We start from the raw sequence: 15,297 nt of genomic DNA, 5'->3' as shown, positions 1-15,297 counted from the left end.
GGCCAGTCAGCAGTATCAGTTCTTATACACTGCTGAAACATATTATTGTTTAAAAGCAAAGCATACAGGGTGGATTTTTGTGACCGGTATTCCAAGGTTTTCTGGTAGCTATAATGGTTAAAATATCTGCATTTACTGCTCCGTCTTAATAATCAAGCCGTACAGTACTTCACATCTTGAGATATAACGTCTGATGTCTCAGGTTGAAAGATCAGAGCATTCTCATCCTTTTAATGACTGAATAATTTACCGCCAGGCTTGTGCAAATCTGATTCAGTTGTACAAAAATAGCTCTACCCTATCATGGAGTTGCATAATCATTTTCATTGTGGACACAGCATTAGCATCGAATATTCCAATTACCTGCGGATTTCCGACCCTGTTTTGATTTGGTTCATGACATGTCAGATTGGGTTCGTGCCACATTTCATTTGGTGAGAAATTGGTGTGCTAGTTTTGTGTTTTGAAAATTTTTAGAACCTTTTTGGGAGTCCTATAGCCTAGGGTGACTATATAAATCTTATTATTAAAAATTTGTGTGCGATTATATTGTTTTTTTAACCGACTTTAAAAAAATGAGGAGGTTATTATTCGACGTGAATGTTTTTTTTTGTAATCAAAATTTTGAACATTTAAGATAGTAGTTGTTACCAAACGATACTAAAATCAAACAACTTCCTGAAAATGCTGTTAGGCCTTAGTTAATTCTTTGCCTCAGTCTCAATTCCAAGCACTTCTCACACTTCCGAATCTAAATTACCTTTGGATCGAACTCACACCTCTGCTATTCTCATCCAGGGAAATTTTACTTCATAGTCCGATATATATTTTAGTACGTTGACCTACCATAAAAATATCAGCTGGATTTCATAGAAGTATAATGTTATTCAGATCCTATTATGTCCGTTTGGACGGAAATTACTTTTGTATATTTCATATTCAGATTATTGACCTATCCTCGAAACATTTCTAAGAAATGTAAGGAATTTTATTGGGCGTGACTCAGAAATTGTAGATGGTTTTTATATATACTTGTGTATTTATATCTTTTGTTTATTGTTATGTAGGTTATTATTTTATGTTATTAATTTGGAGAACTTACAGCTAGGATGTACAATAACAAAAAATAAAAATAAGAAATCCCTTTACAAGTTTTCACAAGTAGAGTAATGTGAAAAGGTGGCCAATTATAAATCATGTTTAACTGCTACCTAATTATTTTAAAGTAAACCTTATGTATTGAAATGCATGTTATGTTTACCTAATTTAGTTTAACAGTATAGTAAGCTATAACATAATGCAAAAATGTGAAAACTGTTGGCGAAACTAATAAAATTAAATATTTTATTTGGCAATAAATTTAGGTTTGATAACAGGTAAAGCTGAATGCATTGTTCTTTGTTTTTGAACGCACAAATCTCTGCAATCACTGCTTCGTTTTGGAAAATATTTCAAGAATATGTAGAATACTCTTGAGTGCAACTACTTTTAATTTCTTGAACTGGCTTTAGGAGCTGTAGGAGCTAGCTAGCTTTCAAAGATCCCATTCAATGAAATATAATTAAACGTTTTTAATACCTTCCAATACCTATCAGAATGTAACTTAATGGAAAATGTTACTTGTCCGTACAGCCTTGAGGTTTATAATTAATATGGAAGTTGACGAAATTTACACCATGAAGGTAAAAAATAAAAGGTGGTTGATATCTATGATGGATTTTAAAGATGAGGCAGTAAGGGCAACTTTAACCGTCAAAGCTAGAAAACTTTTTAGGAAACTTCATCATTTTCGAAAGTAATAAGATCTGCATTTACTATTTTTTTTTTATATTACAATAAAATTACAGAACTGTATTGACGGTTGTAAAGATAACTGAGCTGCATATTTTTGCAACATAGAGATTCATGCACATCCAGAATGGGCACATTCTTTAATTTTTCAAGACAGGTTCAATTTTTCTAAAATCATTGTCGCTTACATCAGCTTTTAAGCCGCCAACAAATTCCAATGCCGGCTAAAATAACAATTAGTTTTTATTCTTAAACCAAAGTGTCAAACCCAAGTCGTAACTAATTACGCGCCTTATCTAAAGATTCATTAGGCAACATTATAACTACACGCACGCGCTTTTTTATCCTCAAAGAGGTAGGTAAAGGGACAATTAGTGCACCCACATTTCACCTTCTGTAATCCCGGGCGATAAGAAACCGATCGCTATATCGAGCACAAAGAGATTCCAGGCAATTATTGAACAGAAAAATCAATATCACTTTGGCCGACCCGGAATCCGAACCTTAGACATAGCAGTAGGTAACGCGGATTCAATACAACGACTTCAGCGAGATAAACAGTCGGTTTTCGTAATGACGTCGACATTTTTGGTGATAAATTATTACAATTTAGACGTAAATTATTGAGTAACGCTGAATGTTAACTATTTATGTTTTGTTTTTTCTCTTTTGTTATAAATAGGTTATAAGATTTAACGTAATTTTGTTGCTGTTGTACTAAACATAATTAGAGTAATTATTGTTTTACGTTGAAAATATATATTGTGGCTCATGCTGTGACTGCTTGTAACTAGAGTTACAATTACATAAGAGACTGTTACTATATACATGTGTGCATTTAAATTGAATTGTAAACTACGCTAGCAGTATTTTTTTAATTTCAATACGCTAGCAGTCCGTTAATAATAAATAAATTAATAAATAAATAATCAACTAACAATTTACCTCTTATTTCCAGATGAATAGGTCCAACGGCTCTCAGGTCCTCCTGCGACGCATGGACCTCACTCTCGCCGGCAACTTCAGCTGCGAGGTGACGGCAGACTCGCCTTCCTTCGCCACTCAGATTGCCACCAAATTCATTGATGTTATTGGTAAGGAGCATACACTACTCTCTTTATTCTATTCTACCTACCAAGCACCAGTCTTGATATAAGTTAATGTTTTTTAAATACTGACGATGCGTTTTATCTATCAATTTGGTTTCAATTATGATGGTTAATTTCTGGATAATCGAGTGACTTCACCATCGATGATAAAATTTGATTTAGAAATACTTAATATGTCGAGTCTACTGCACTACCGATCTTTAAGAAAATTTGTAATAAATTTACATGTTGCACTTTTGTTTCTCGAAATATACTAACTAAGTCTTTGGTACGCAATTTATAAGAGTATATTAAGTGTTGTTATCAAATTGTCTAAACAGTTATCAAATTATTTGTAAAAATACCACCATTTACTGACAAAACTTGTTTGAAGCGCAAACTTTGTGGATTAATTCCAAGTCAGGTGTACTAGAGGCTTCATTAAAAGTTAAATTAAAATGGAGATTTTCGGACATCATTTTGCATTGCAAACTTAACACTAAACAAGATAGCAAGAGGACCTCAATTAAGGTTTTGAGGGCCCTCGTTTTGATGTCACTCCCAGGAATTTTTAGGCGCTAACTCTTCTAGAATAATCTCTACAAGATAGTACCTGTTTTAATCTACCTTAATAGAAACATTTTTATCAGTATATATATAATAAAAAATATATTGCCTTATATATTACATTTTTGGTACAAACTTAATGTTACTATCTTTTTGAAATTATTACAGATTACATACGAAATTAAATGTAACAATTGTAACTTGAAAGGTGCTCAAACTAGGTAATGCTCGTACCCTTGGCCCAGAACTCGTGTTTTATTGTACCTAATTTAGTTATGAAAAGCACGCAATTATTTTAACATTCTTGCTATCAATTTTATATATTACAAAGTCTATTTGATTCCCGCGAAGCTAGCGGCGAGGCGGCTACAGAACGAGAAGCCGCGAATTTACTCGACGCAGAGACAAATGTTTGTGTAATCCGCAAATATTTGTTACGGTTCTGTGGGTTATGGAACTGAGAGTCATGTAGCTTCATCACGAAACAAGACTGAAATAAGGATTATTTTTGGGAGATTTTAGACATGAAAACTGTTTTGTAAGATGATATGTGTGATATGAAGACTCATTTTTATATTAAAATCAACCAATTTTAAATTTAAAATAAAGAAAAAATATAATAATTCTAAATTAAAAAGACAATTCGAAATTTAAATCTGAAGAGTTCATTTGATGTTATCGAAATAATTTGTTAGAAATTACGTGCGTAAAATGTTATTTTATAGAAGCCGTTAAGACCAAGGAAATTAACATTCTGTTCATTTATCGGTGTATTCATCCCAGTATAAAATTGGATTATAAATCATTTCAGAATGACGTTATTATTTTAGGGGAAATTGTTTCGTATTAGATTGTTTTGGAAGTGGTTAAAGGGCTTCCGGAACCGGAAAGAGACAATCAAAACATTTTAAATGATTTTGTTTCGGAAAGAATTTTGTTTTTTTTTTACGGATAGTCTGAGGAGTATAGGGTCTGTTGTAGATTTGAAACGTGCAATCAAAGACACGTGTGATCTTGTGTCCAATACAAAGTAATCATTATAAATGCCTTGTACCTCGATTTATGAGTTAACCTTTTAAACAGCCGCAGTCGTAAAAATAACAATATCAAGCAATTATTTCGACTTCTTAGTAAGTTGTGTAAAGAATATAATAGACAAATAAAACAAAAAATGACTATATGGTTAAGGTATAAGGTTCTGTAACCCTAAGCATACAAGATTAGAAAATTTACGTACTGTTGGAATAGTTTGCTACAGGGAAACTTGGATGGATGGATACTTTTAATAAAAACATTTTATTTATTAATTATAAATTAACGACATTTTTACGATACATATTTGACAGATCAGAAAACATAGAGAATAAAGACAATTATTGCAACATACTAGGTGGCGCCACAAGTATGATTTAGTTAACAAAGATTATAATATTTCCTTAATACAACGTAAACATCGATATATATGTACTACGTACTATATTTGGCGTTCTGAACATTCACTGTGTTCAACTGAATTGATCTGTTATCCATTCAAACTAATTTTAGTATAGTGTCAATATTGATGCTGGTGGCTGTGTATATACCTACGAAGTGGCGCTCATAATATAAAACGCTAGACGAAGTGCAAACTTGGATGTGAATAAAAATATTAGTGAAATAAGTAACATTTATTGTTATTCAAGTGAATAAATAGATTACAAAAGTTACGTTTTGGTTGCCATTTTAGTTCAGATTTTGAACAAATAGTTTATATGGACGTTCGTGTCTATATAAAATACGCTTATGGTACGTAAATGTTTTGTTTTGCCTCTCCAGTATTACCTATATACGCCAACTGTATTAGGACTGCCTGATAGGAGGCACACCTACATTTCGTAGTAAAGGGGATATTGTATACGTCTGTAATTAATATAACGTAACATCGTAATGAACGCTAGACCTAACAAAGGTATGTCCTATACAAATATCTCTAACAATTCGAGGTAAATAGTCTAAGGGTTGCCTGTCATGAATAAATCAAATAACTCCTTCAGAGGTTGAATTTATTAATGGCTCTAGAAACGTTACATAGTTCGTCCCGGTATAGGCATAGAGAATTTGCATTTTGCTAAGTGCCTGGAATATTGACATTGTTCTTACACCATGAAAGCGATTAGGGTTTTGATTTTGAAAGCTAAGTCGGGCAAAAATATATTTGATTTAACATGGTCATTTTCATATTGCTCTTTAGTTCTGCTAACATTGTGTTAAGAATTATACATGGATAACGAATATTTTCACCAAAAACCCGGTTTAGTCTGATTCTTAGTTTAGAGTGGGTATATGGCTTAAAACCAGCGCTTGCTGAGTTTCACAGTTCAGACAGCAGTTAGCTGAGCCACTTCCTTTTGCCATTTTTATTTGTAAGATTGTTTTGATTTTATTTTATTTTTTTTTTATTTCTGTAATAGTTTTAATTTTGACAATAAACGTTTTTATTATTATTATTTTATTATTATTATTATTGTATGTATGTAAGTGTATCTCTGACTGAAAGTACCATGTTATCGCTCCGGCAATTTCTCTTCGTGTATTAGTAAAGGCCTTAGGGCTTGTAAAATTAAAAATAAACTTTATTCATATTTATATTTGTTCGAAACTTACACTTTTTTTTGACATCTATGGCTAGAATACCTTATGGTAAATATTATTTTCAAGAAGGCAAGTATGTCATTTTATTTACAAATTCAATACCAAAATTACTATATTTTGTGAGTAATCTTTTGTATACCTACGAGTATTGTTGTTACCACTGATTTATTTTTATGAAGTAAGAGTTTTATTCAACTTTGGATGTCATTGTATTTAAGGCATTTAATGAATTATATGTCAGAGTAAAGTGCTGTATTGGAGAGGAGAGCAACGTGGCGCGCTCTAGGGGAGAACTATGTTCAGCAGTGGATAGTTGTAGGCTGATGAGATGAGAAAGTGCTGTATCTAATTCTAATTTCTAGATGATGTTGCTATTGTCTATAAGCACTCGTAAAGCGAACTTTGTTCGCCTCCTGAGTTTGTTGTAAAACAAATCAATTAATGTTGTTTTTAAAAACATCTTATTATAAATAGTTTTTGCCTGCGGGTCCGGATGCGTGAAAGAGATTTCCCGGGATAAAAAGTAGCCTACAGCATTCAAAAGGTATCTAACTTTTAATTAGTGGAAAAAAATCAAAATCAGTTTAATAGTCTCAGATTAGCCTGTTCAAACAAACTATTCAGCTTTATATATTAGTATATTTATCACAATAACTAAATACTTCAATATATCAATCAACTTACTCGATTACCGAACCTCAGACTCCCAAAACCACAAAACCGTACATTTCGGTCAGATCTTTTGCATAATAAAGTTCCACGCACGTAACTTCGGTAAGTTATTTTGTAAAATATCGACATCAGCCCACTGGGACATCTGTGGAACGCAAAACAGCTTTGTGGAATGGACCTCATTTATATTCTGGAACGCACTCTGGAGTATTGAAATCAAGTACGATGTGGCCGTAAACAATTTCTTCGGACGTCGTGGTTTCTAGTTATATCCGAACGGGGCTGAATTATGATTGCTCTAAAAATGTAGTTCTATATTTAATATTTAAGAAAAAAGATTTATATTTTGGTACAATAAAAGTATTAAAAGAAAATTGTACCAACCAACCTACTACCAAACCTATAATAATAACTTAAATATTACTTATTGTGTAAATAATACGAGATCCCCCAGCTTTTTATTTTACATATCACAGAGTATCATGTCATATATAATATTTAGATTTTCCAAATATTATGACGTATACAATTTGCGTTGGGACAACTCCAAAAACAACCTATATTAGATCACTTCTGTGTGAGTTCAAGGAAAACATTTTAACATAAACTGCAACACTCAAGCTACTCGATAACACGAAGCTAGTGCGAAGATTATAAAGAACTAAACCTTTCGAACTAGTATAACGTGTAGTGCATAGTTACACCGAACAAATAATAGTGTCAGTGCTAAGTATATATAACACACGAACAAAGTGTTTTTTTTATGTTATCAGACTCAAGGAAGAGCCTAGAACATTATTCTTAGTTGTAGTAAACTTAAAACTTAGAAAATTAAGTTAGAATTGTATTGCTTATTAGTCTTATAGACTAGATTATAATTTACTGCTAAGAAGCTGGTTCTTACAACAAAGGAAAAAAAATATATACTCCAAAGTCTAAGTCATTTAGTTTCATCGCGTCAAAACCTGCACTCTCGTGTGAGGTCAATCAAGCCCTATTTACATTATATACTTACTTGCAACCTCAGACATTAAGTTCCAATTCGCGTCAAACCACAAAACACAAACAATAATCCCAACCTATTACTTTCCAGTCCTCCCCACTCACGGGCCGGTCCTGAAGGCTGACAAAGACCGCTACCAACCTGGCGAGATGCTGCAAGCGAACTGCTCCTCGTCACCAGCGCGACCAGCTGCTAACCTCACGATCTACATTAATGAGGAACCGGTAAATACTTTACTATCTACGTTTTTCTTACTGGCATTTGATATTAAACTCTAAACTTATTAATGTTAGCGTAGAATTGATTTTGAAACTATAATACGTAGTTTGATGGACTATTTTTGCTGTGCTTACTATAGTATTTTGCTGTGATAATTAAAGTAACAAACTCGGTAATAATCTAACTTCCTCTAGTGAAACAATTAGTGGAATTAGTACTTTTAGAGAATACTCCCATGTCATACATATTTGCTATCTTATCTTAGATAGTTATTATAGTATTACATACATAACATAACATCACGCATTTTATCCCCGAAGGGGTATGCAGAGGCGCAACTAGGGCACCCACTTTTCGCCAAGTATGTTCCGTCCCATGATGTGATAGGGGGCGAGCCTATTGCCATATCGGGCACAAATTCCAGACTCCGGGCTGATACTGAGCAGAAAAACCCAAATATCACTTTGCCCGACCCGGGATTCGAACCCAGAACCTCAGAGCGCTATTGTACCGGACATGCAATACCACTACGCCACCGAGGCAGTCTATATATTATGAGGAGATTTTTCATACAAAAATGGTTACACATGAGTGAGTGAGTAAGTGGGTTGGCGTTCAATAGAATGTCGACTGGCGCAAGATGTGTACCCCTCGGCGGTTGACACAATTATGTCGGTCTGTTGAAACCGGATACACACAGACTGATCCTGGAACGCGACACACTTAGACGTCGGCCACTACTTTTTGGGTTTTAACGCCTTGTTTACGGTGGTCGCTATCCGGGCGGATATAAAATATATATTTTATATCTCTCCAGATTTATAGGATATCCTAGCACCAACAGATGCTAAATCACATTGCTAAATATTATACGATATGGTATGCGTCAGTGCTTTTAGTGGAATAAGTAAGCATTTCTGAAGCAGCAGTAAACTGATTTCATTTCTAATGTAGAATAACGACGTGCAAAAGTTTCCTAATCAGCACACTCACTAAATAAATTTTCCAAAAAAGATCAAATGAAATTCAAATAACAGTTCCTATTCTCAATTCCAGATCCGTTCATCAGAAACGAGCCTGCATCCGTCGGAGAGCGGGCTGCTGTGGACCAGCGTGAAGGCTGACGTGAAAGTCACTCCTGACCTCTTCGTAGGTGACCGTCTGCGCGTCGCTTGTGTCGCGAGCGTATACCAAGTGTACAAACGATCTGCTAACTTGGATTTCTTCACGCCTGACACTGATCCCAGGCCTGAGCGGAGTAAGTGTCATGGCTAAATAAACAAATTTGATGTAATACGCAAACCCAAAAATAGTTCCATTATTGTCCATTCATACTCTGTTTCCTTTAACATTAAAGAATGCACCCAGACAGATAGACCTGGGTGTATGGATTTTAAATAAAAAAAAAGCAAATAGTATAGAACCCGGAAAATCTAAACACACCTTCTGTGTTACTTGCCTTATAATACTCATAAAGACACTAATGGACAAGAAGTTTAACGGGTATATTATGTAGTCGAAGGTCTCATTGATTATCCTAAAATACATAATATGAAAATAATTATAACTTAAAAGAAATCATAACCAGAAAGGCAAATAAAGTTGCAAACAACTCGCCAACAAACACATATAATCCTAGTGTTAATAAAATCTAGACTCCGTTTTTGTATCGAAGAATCACGAAGAACTACGTCACTGCGTCCATTGAATACGTAAACGATGGTACTACAAACCTTATCTTGATAAAATACGCTATATTGAAGTCTGCCAAAGACCTGACGAGTCTTATTTGAGTGAAGGAGGCCATTGAAGTACAAGAGGTCTGCTCTAGATCTAAAATGTTGCAGAAATTTTGTTGATATTTAGGAACGAATGCATTTAACATACAAAATTATAGGGAAGTTTATATTTAAAAACTATATTTAGTATCATCTGGATTATACAAAATATGAACATATCTGCCAGTAAATATAGCATAAAAATGTGATTTATACAATGTTATGTAATATCAATAATTTAAGAATAAAACTGATGCGATATAGATACTTATAAAATGAGATCTATAAAAACTAACTAGATATTTAATAAAAAAGATGAATATATTCTTGATGTTCGGAAAGAGTAGTCCAAATATAAAGTTACGATCGTGTTCACTGAACGATTTCAAACGCTATTTTTGATCCATCGCAAAAATTGATCAGAATATGGTTTGTTAATAAGCCTACAAATGACTCATTTAGATCAGTTTATTTTTGGTATCAGATCCAAGATTAACATTAAGCTCGTTTATTGTAAACGGCTTCCAACGATAAAGACAGCCACATCACGCATTTATTTCCAAAGGGATATGCAGAAGCGCAACCAAGGCACCCACTTTTCGCCAAGTGTGTTCCATACCAAGATGTGATAGGGGGCGAGCCTATCGCCATTTCGGGCATAAATTCAAGACTCCGGGCTGATACTGAGCAGAAAAACCCAAACATCACTTTGCCCGACCAGGGTTTCGAACCCAGGACTTCAGAGTGCTGCCGTTCCGCGCATGCAGTACAACTACGGTACCGAGGCAGTCCAACGATAATGACATAAATATAATAAAGCTGAGAATAAACCAAAACAGAAGGGTTGCTGTCAATTAGTAAATCAAACAGGTCTAATGCAATAGGGGAGGATTCACCGAGGGGTTTTGTAATTGAATACTTGGTACCTTTTAATTTAAATAGCTCATGGCGTTAATTTTCGATTTGTATGTAAACAACTTTATTTAACTTCGCCCAAATTTGGGTTCGCCCTTAATGTTTTTTACCGTGAGAAAATTAACAAAGGATTGGGGTAGCTACCCTAGCAGTTTATTCTTTTCAGTAGCTACATTAAAGTTCGTTTATTAAACTAAATGTCAAGAAATACAATTGGCGCGTTTGATGAGACCCAAAGTCTATCATAAATGGTATTCAAGATGTGAAATAAGAAATATAGATGAGGCACAACTAGACACATTTTCTAGTTATTGCCGTAGTAGCCAAACAAGCAAAGGGTCCGTCTGATGGTGAATAGTATTCACCGCCCGTGGGCTATAGCATTACCAAGAGGATAGACAAGGTGTTGCCTACTAGGATATGAGGACTCTTTAAACTTCCTTGAAAGGACAGGTGTTAATGCTTGGGAAACACTGATAGAAGGAGTTTTTGTTTATTTCAAAGTTTATTTATTTATTTTTTTGTAATAAGGTACATCAATAGCACTACATATTACATCATTCAAAACAAAAAAAGCGATAAGGTACAGCATCTGATATTTGTGCTACTAAGAGGTGAACATAGTATTTATCACTAACAACATATTTAATTAAAATCTAAAACATAATAAGGAGGAGGTAGAAGATAAAATTATAATGTTCTATAAAGTTTGTTCGTATAGATCTATGTGACGGTAACCACCCACAATCTACCTTGCATTCTGTGTATAATAAATGTTGGGTAACTAACCTATTAATATGTCTCCCAATCCCCCTACAAATCCTTAAAAAATTATGTCGAAAATACCGCCGAGTACTAACAAAGCATTTTACAATTCCAGTCACACTAAACAGAAGTTCATCGAAGTTTCCTAGTTGGATCCTCCTGCTGCTGCTGTTCCTACTGCCCATGGTGGTGATGGGCCAAGACTACGAGACCTTCGAGTGGACAGACTACGACAGCTACGACCAGGAAGAAACAGTCCCGGAATCCATAATGAAGTCTCTTCTTGGCGCTTGAGCGTGTAGTTTTAAATTAATGTACGAATTTATGGCCTCTACACACAGACGTTTGATGCATCGTAATATTTTTTTACATCATTATTAGTGTTTCTTCCCACTTCACTCGCTTTAAAAGCTTTCCATATTACAAATGTTCCTTAATTATTGTAGCACCCTTTTATAAAATTATGTAATAATAGCCCTGTATTATAATTTATACTGCTTACTAGTGAGCACGGGCCTCTTCTTCTACTAAGAAGTTATGTGGTAGTGCGGGTTGGTAGACTTCACATATTCTCGAAATTCTTTTTGGAGAATTATCAGGTATGAAGATTTCCTCACGATGTTTTCTTTCACCGTAAGGCAAGCGATAATTCATAAAGAATACACACATAATTATATCAGAGCGAGAGATGTGTGCCGTTGGGATTTGAACCTGCAGACATTCGTCTCGGCAGTCCATTCCACACAACTCTACTTCTCACAACTAGCCTGATTGATTAACTGAAAGATAATTGTTAAAGACGAACGTATTACTTCGAACATTCAGAGGTATGTATGTGGCGTTTCGAACCCATGGATATCCGTATCGGTAGACCGTACTATTCTCAACTAGGTTATCATGAACTTCACAGCTATATAAACAATCGAAATTAGGGCATGGTGTTGTCCATGGGCCAAATTTCATCTAAATCGTACAGCGGTCTTTCCGTTTACTTCTAACCAACATATAAAGCTTACTTTTTCACAAATATTCCTTTTTATGATGAGTGAGAACAAAGATTGTCCGTTATAAGCAAAACTAAATATGGAACTAGAATAAATTGTGTGTGTAAATAAAGAAATATATAGCATTTCCGATGAACACTGACTAAAGTTCACCAAAATATGTCAAAAAGTTCTAATCGCCACGCCTGTCTGCCAAATGAGTATTGAAAATCTACTCGGAATCGAACATTCTGTTACCGAACTGGCTAGCAGCCAAAATATCCGTCTTTGCCTTTTTGTACGTGTCCAGGCGTACTAGGAAATATATTTCCTCCTAGTTGCCTATTTTTAGTGATAGGGTCAAGGTTTCAACTTCCATAGACTCAATTTATGCTGATCGAAGCGATACATTTTGTATGTAACTAGACCAACGTTTTCATCATAAAAATTCACGATAAGGTCAAAAAGACACGATAACGAACGAACACGCAGAAAGAAAGGTCCGCAGTTTTATATCCGAAGACATACCTCTGAGTTTTAGAAGTCGCGTGTGTATTACTTATAAATTATCATTGGCTTTAACAGTGAAAGAAAATATCGTGGGGAATACTGTTTTTATGCGTTGAATGATGAGACGAGCTTGCCGTTCGCCTGATAAGCGATACGACTGCCCATAAACAGTAGAATCACCATCTAACATCTTAAATTCAGAAAGTATTGTTTGGTATGTCACTGCGCTCTCCATCCTGCCACATGAAAAGTTAAGTCTTATTATGTCCAGTAGTTACACTGGCTACAATGTCCTTCAATTCTCTCACATATGAGAGCCCTACCACCAATAAACTTACATTAATGAGAATTTTCTACACGAAAATCGATGGTATGTGATATCTACCAACCCGCATTAGGCCAGTGTTGTGGACTAAGGTCTAAAGTCCGTGTTCACCAGCGGCGGCTTAGTGCAGGTCTAATATTATTATCTCTCTATTACTTTTTATTTGTATGTTACTTTTTCCTTTTTTATTTATACATTAAAAATATTAATGCGCATAAAAAATAATCACCCTCCGATGGCGAAATTCAAGTATGCGTGCTAAAAATCTACTATAGAAGATACTAATGAGATAGGCCGGCATAATTTTCGAAACCATGACCGTTTCTGCATTAGTTGGCATCGTATTTGTCCTACTGTTCACCATTCAGTCCATTAACTGCTCTGATGAAGTCAATTTGTCACGTCAGTATGAAACAAATAGTAGATAATGACATACATGTTCGACCCATAAAGATATAAAAATATTCAGATATTTTTGGAGGGTGCTGTTAGACCAAAAATCCATTATTCATCATAATGCTAAAATATCATATCTCAGAATGAATCTAGACTATATAACGAAGTGCTTTCTAATCCAAAGTGATTTTGTTTTTATTGATTTTTGGGTGGTTTTATGCATGAGCATAAGGGTAAAGGTTTGCTAGCGTCGGCATTCAATTTTAAAAATAACATACAAAACTTATATCATTGTAGGCTTGTATCTCATTGTTAGTTGCTTTAATTTCAACCTTATTGCCAACTGCATAAAAACGCCACGTCCAAACATTTGTGTGTAGAAAGCCTAACTGTGAAATATTAGGGTTGACTAAGTACACAACTTACTTAGAAATAGTTTTTATAATCTATAAAATAGATGCGCTAAATGCCATTCCACTTCTTGAGTTATTGTCTTCTAAAATAATTAAAAATGAAAGGATGTAAAATTATATCTCCTATACCACATCCAAAAGAAAAAAAAAGGAATACCTTCTTTTCGAAGTAAAGTAATCTCAATATTAGCTAATCGCAACGTCTCTTTGGCTACATACTGAGCCTATCATGCCGAAAGCATTGATAACCTTATTATCATAGGGTTGCGCCGCACCTCAGTAACGTTTCTGAATACGAACCTTAATTAATTTACTAGATCTGTCCATAACAAAGAATAAAATAAAAAAAAATAAAGTGGATATTTCTTATCGTTCGATTTTTTTTTTCATTCCTTGATGTATTTAAAATGTTACATCGAAAACAAAACTTTATTTTGTATAAAAATAATGTTGAATTTTAAATTTTAACTATTGCGTTTTTATTAAAAATTTTAAAGGATTTTGTTTTGTGAAAGCGTACTGAACGGTATGAGAAGAATTGATAATGAGAAATGTTTTTAATTTTCTGTGCTTGTAGTTGTTATCATATATGTATTAATTTTATGTATTATTTTATTAGAAATATTTAATTTATGTTTTTTTTTTCTCCAAATAACTTTACGGCCTGATATATTGAAATAAGCTGTTTAAAATAAGAAAATATGAATGTAAGTCGCAGTACTATTATAAAAACATTGGTAGAAATGCGCAGCATTTGTAAATATTTCCTAATCTATCTATAGGCACGTAATGTATAGGTAGTTAGGTTCGGAAAACATGTTTCAGAATTTTCATAGTTTTTATGATTAATACATCGAAATAAAAATATTTTATAAGGCATTATATGTTGTTTATTAATAGTAACAAGATTGTGATAAGCTTATGTTATAAGGGGATCATACAAAAACATAATATAATTATAATATTATATTATGTTTACATACAAAAACATAATATACTATATTAATATGGTTGACAGCTACTTTTCGCCTGGACTTCAATTTCTATTCTAATCACAGGAACCATTTTAAGAACAGTTTGAATAAAGAATTCGAAATTCGAATTTCAAAACAGTGAAAGGTAAATAGCTTTGATTATATTATGAAGGTTATTAATTATTTCTTTTTAATTAATTCTATATATTTAAATTTTAGATGTTCCAAATACAAATCGTTAAGCTTGTTTACAACAATATTATGTAG

At 33.8% G+C, this 15,297-nt stretch overlaps 1 protein-coding gene across 1 annotated transcript in view; it reads left to right on the top strand.

Annotated features, from left to right (window-relative positions):
• Positions 1–13,539, top strand: part of LOC115440168 — a 103,564-nt gene extending 90,025 nt beyond the window's left edge. Inside the window, exons 3-6 of the mRNA XM_030164362.2 lie at positions 2,750–2,885; positions 7,843–7,976; positions 9,028–9,229; positions 11,545–13,539. Coding sequence (XP_030020222.2) covers positions 2,750–2,885; positions 7,843–7,976; positions 9,028–9,229; positions 11,545–11,723 — 651 coding nt within the window. The 3' untranslated portion in view covers positions 11,724–13,539. The remainder of the gene's footprint in view (positions 1–2,749; positions 2,886–7,842; positions 7,977–9,027; positions 9,230–11,544) is intronic.
• The last annotated feature ends 1,758 nt before the right edge of the window (positions 13,540–15,297 follow it).

This window comes from Manduca sexta, chromosome 21 (genome assembly GCF_014839805.1).
Source record: "Manduca sexta isolate Smith_Timp_Sample1 chromosome 21, JHU_Msex_v1.0, whole genome shotgun sequence".
NCBI classification, from domain to species: Eukaryota; Metazoa; Arthropoda; class Insecta; order Lepidoptera; family Sphingidae; genus Manduca; species Manduca sexta.
Note: the sequence above shows the minus strand (reverse complement) of the source record. Positions and strands in the feature narration are given on the sequence as shown.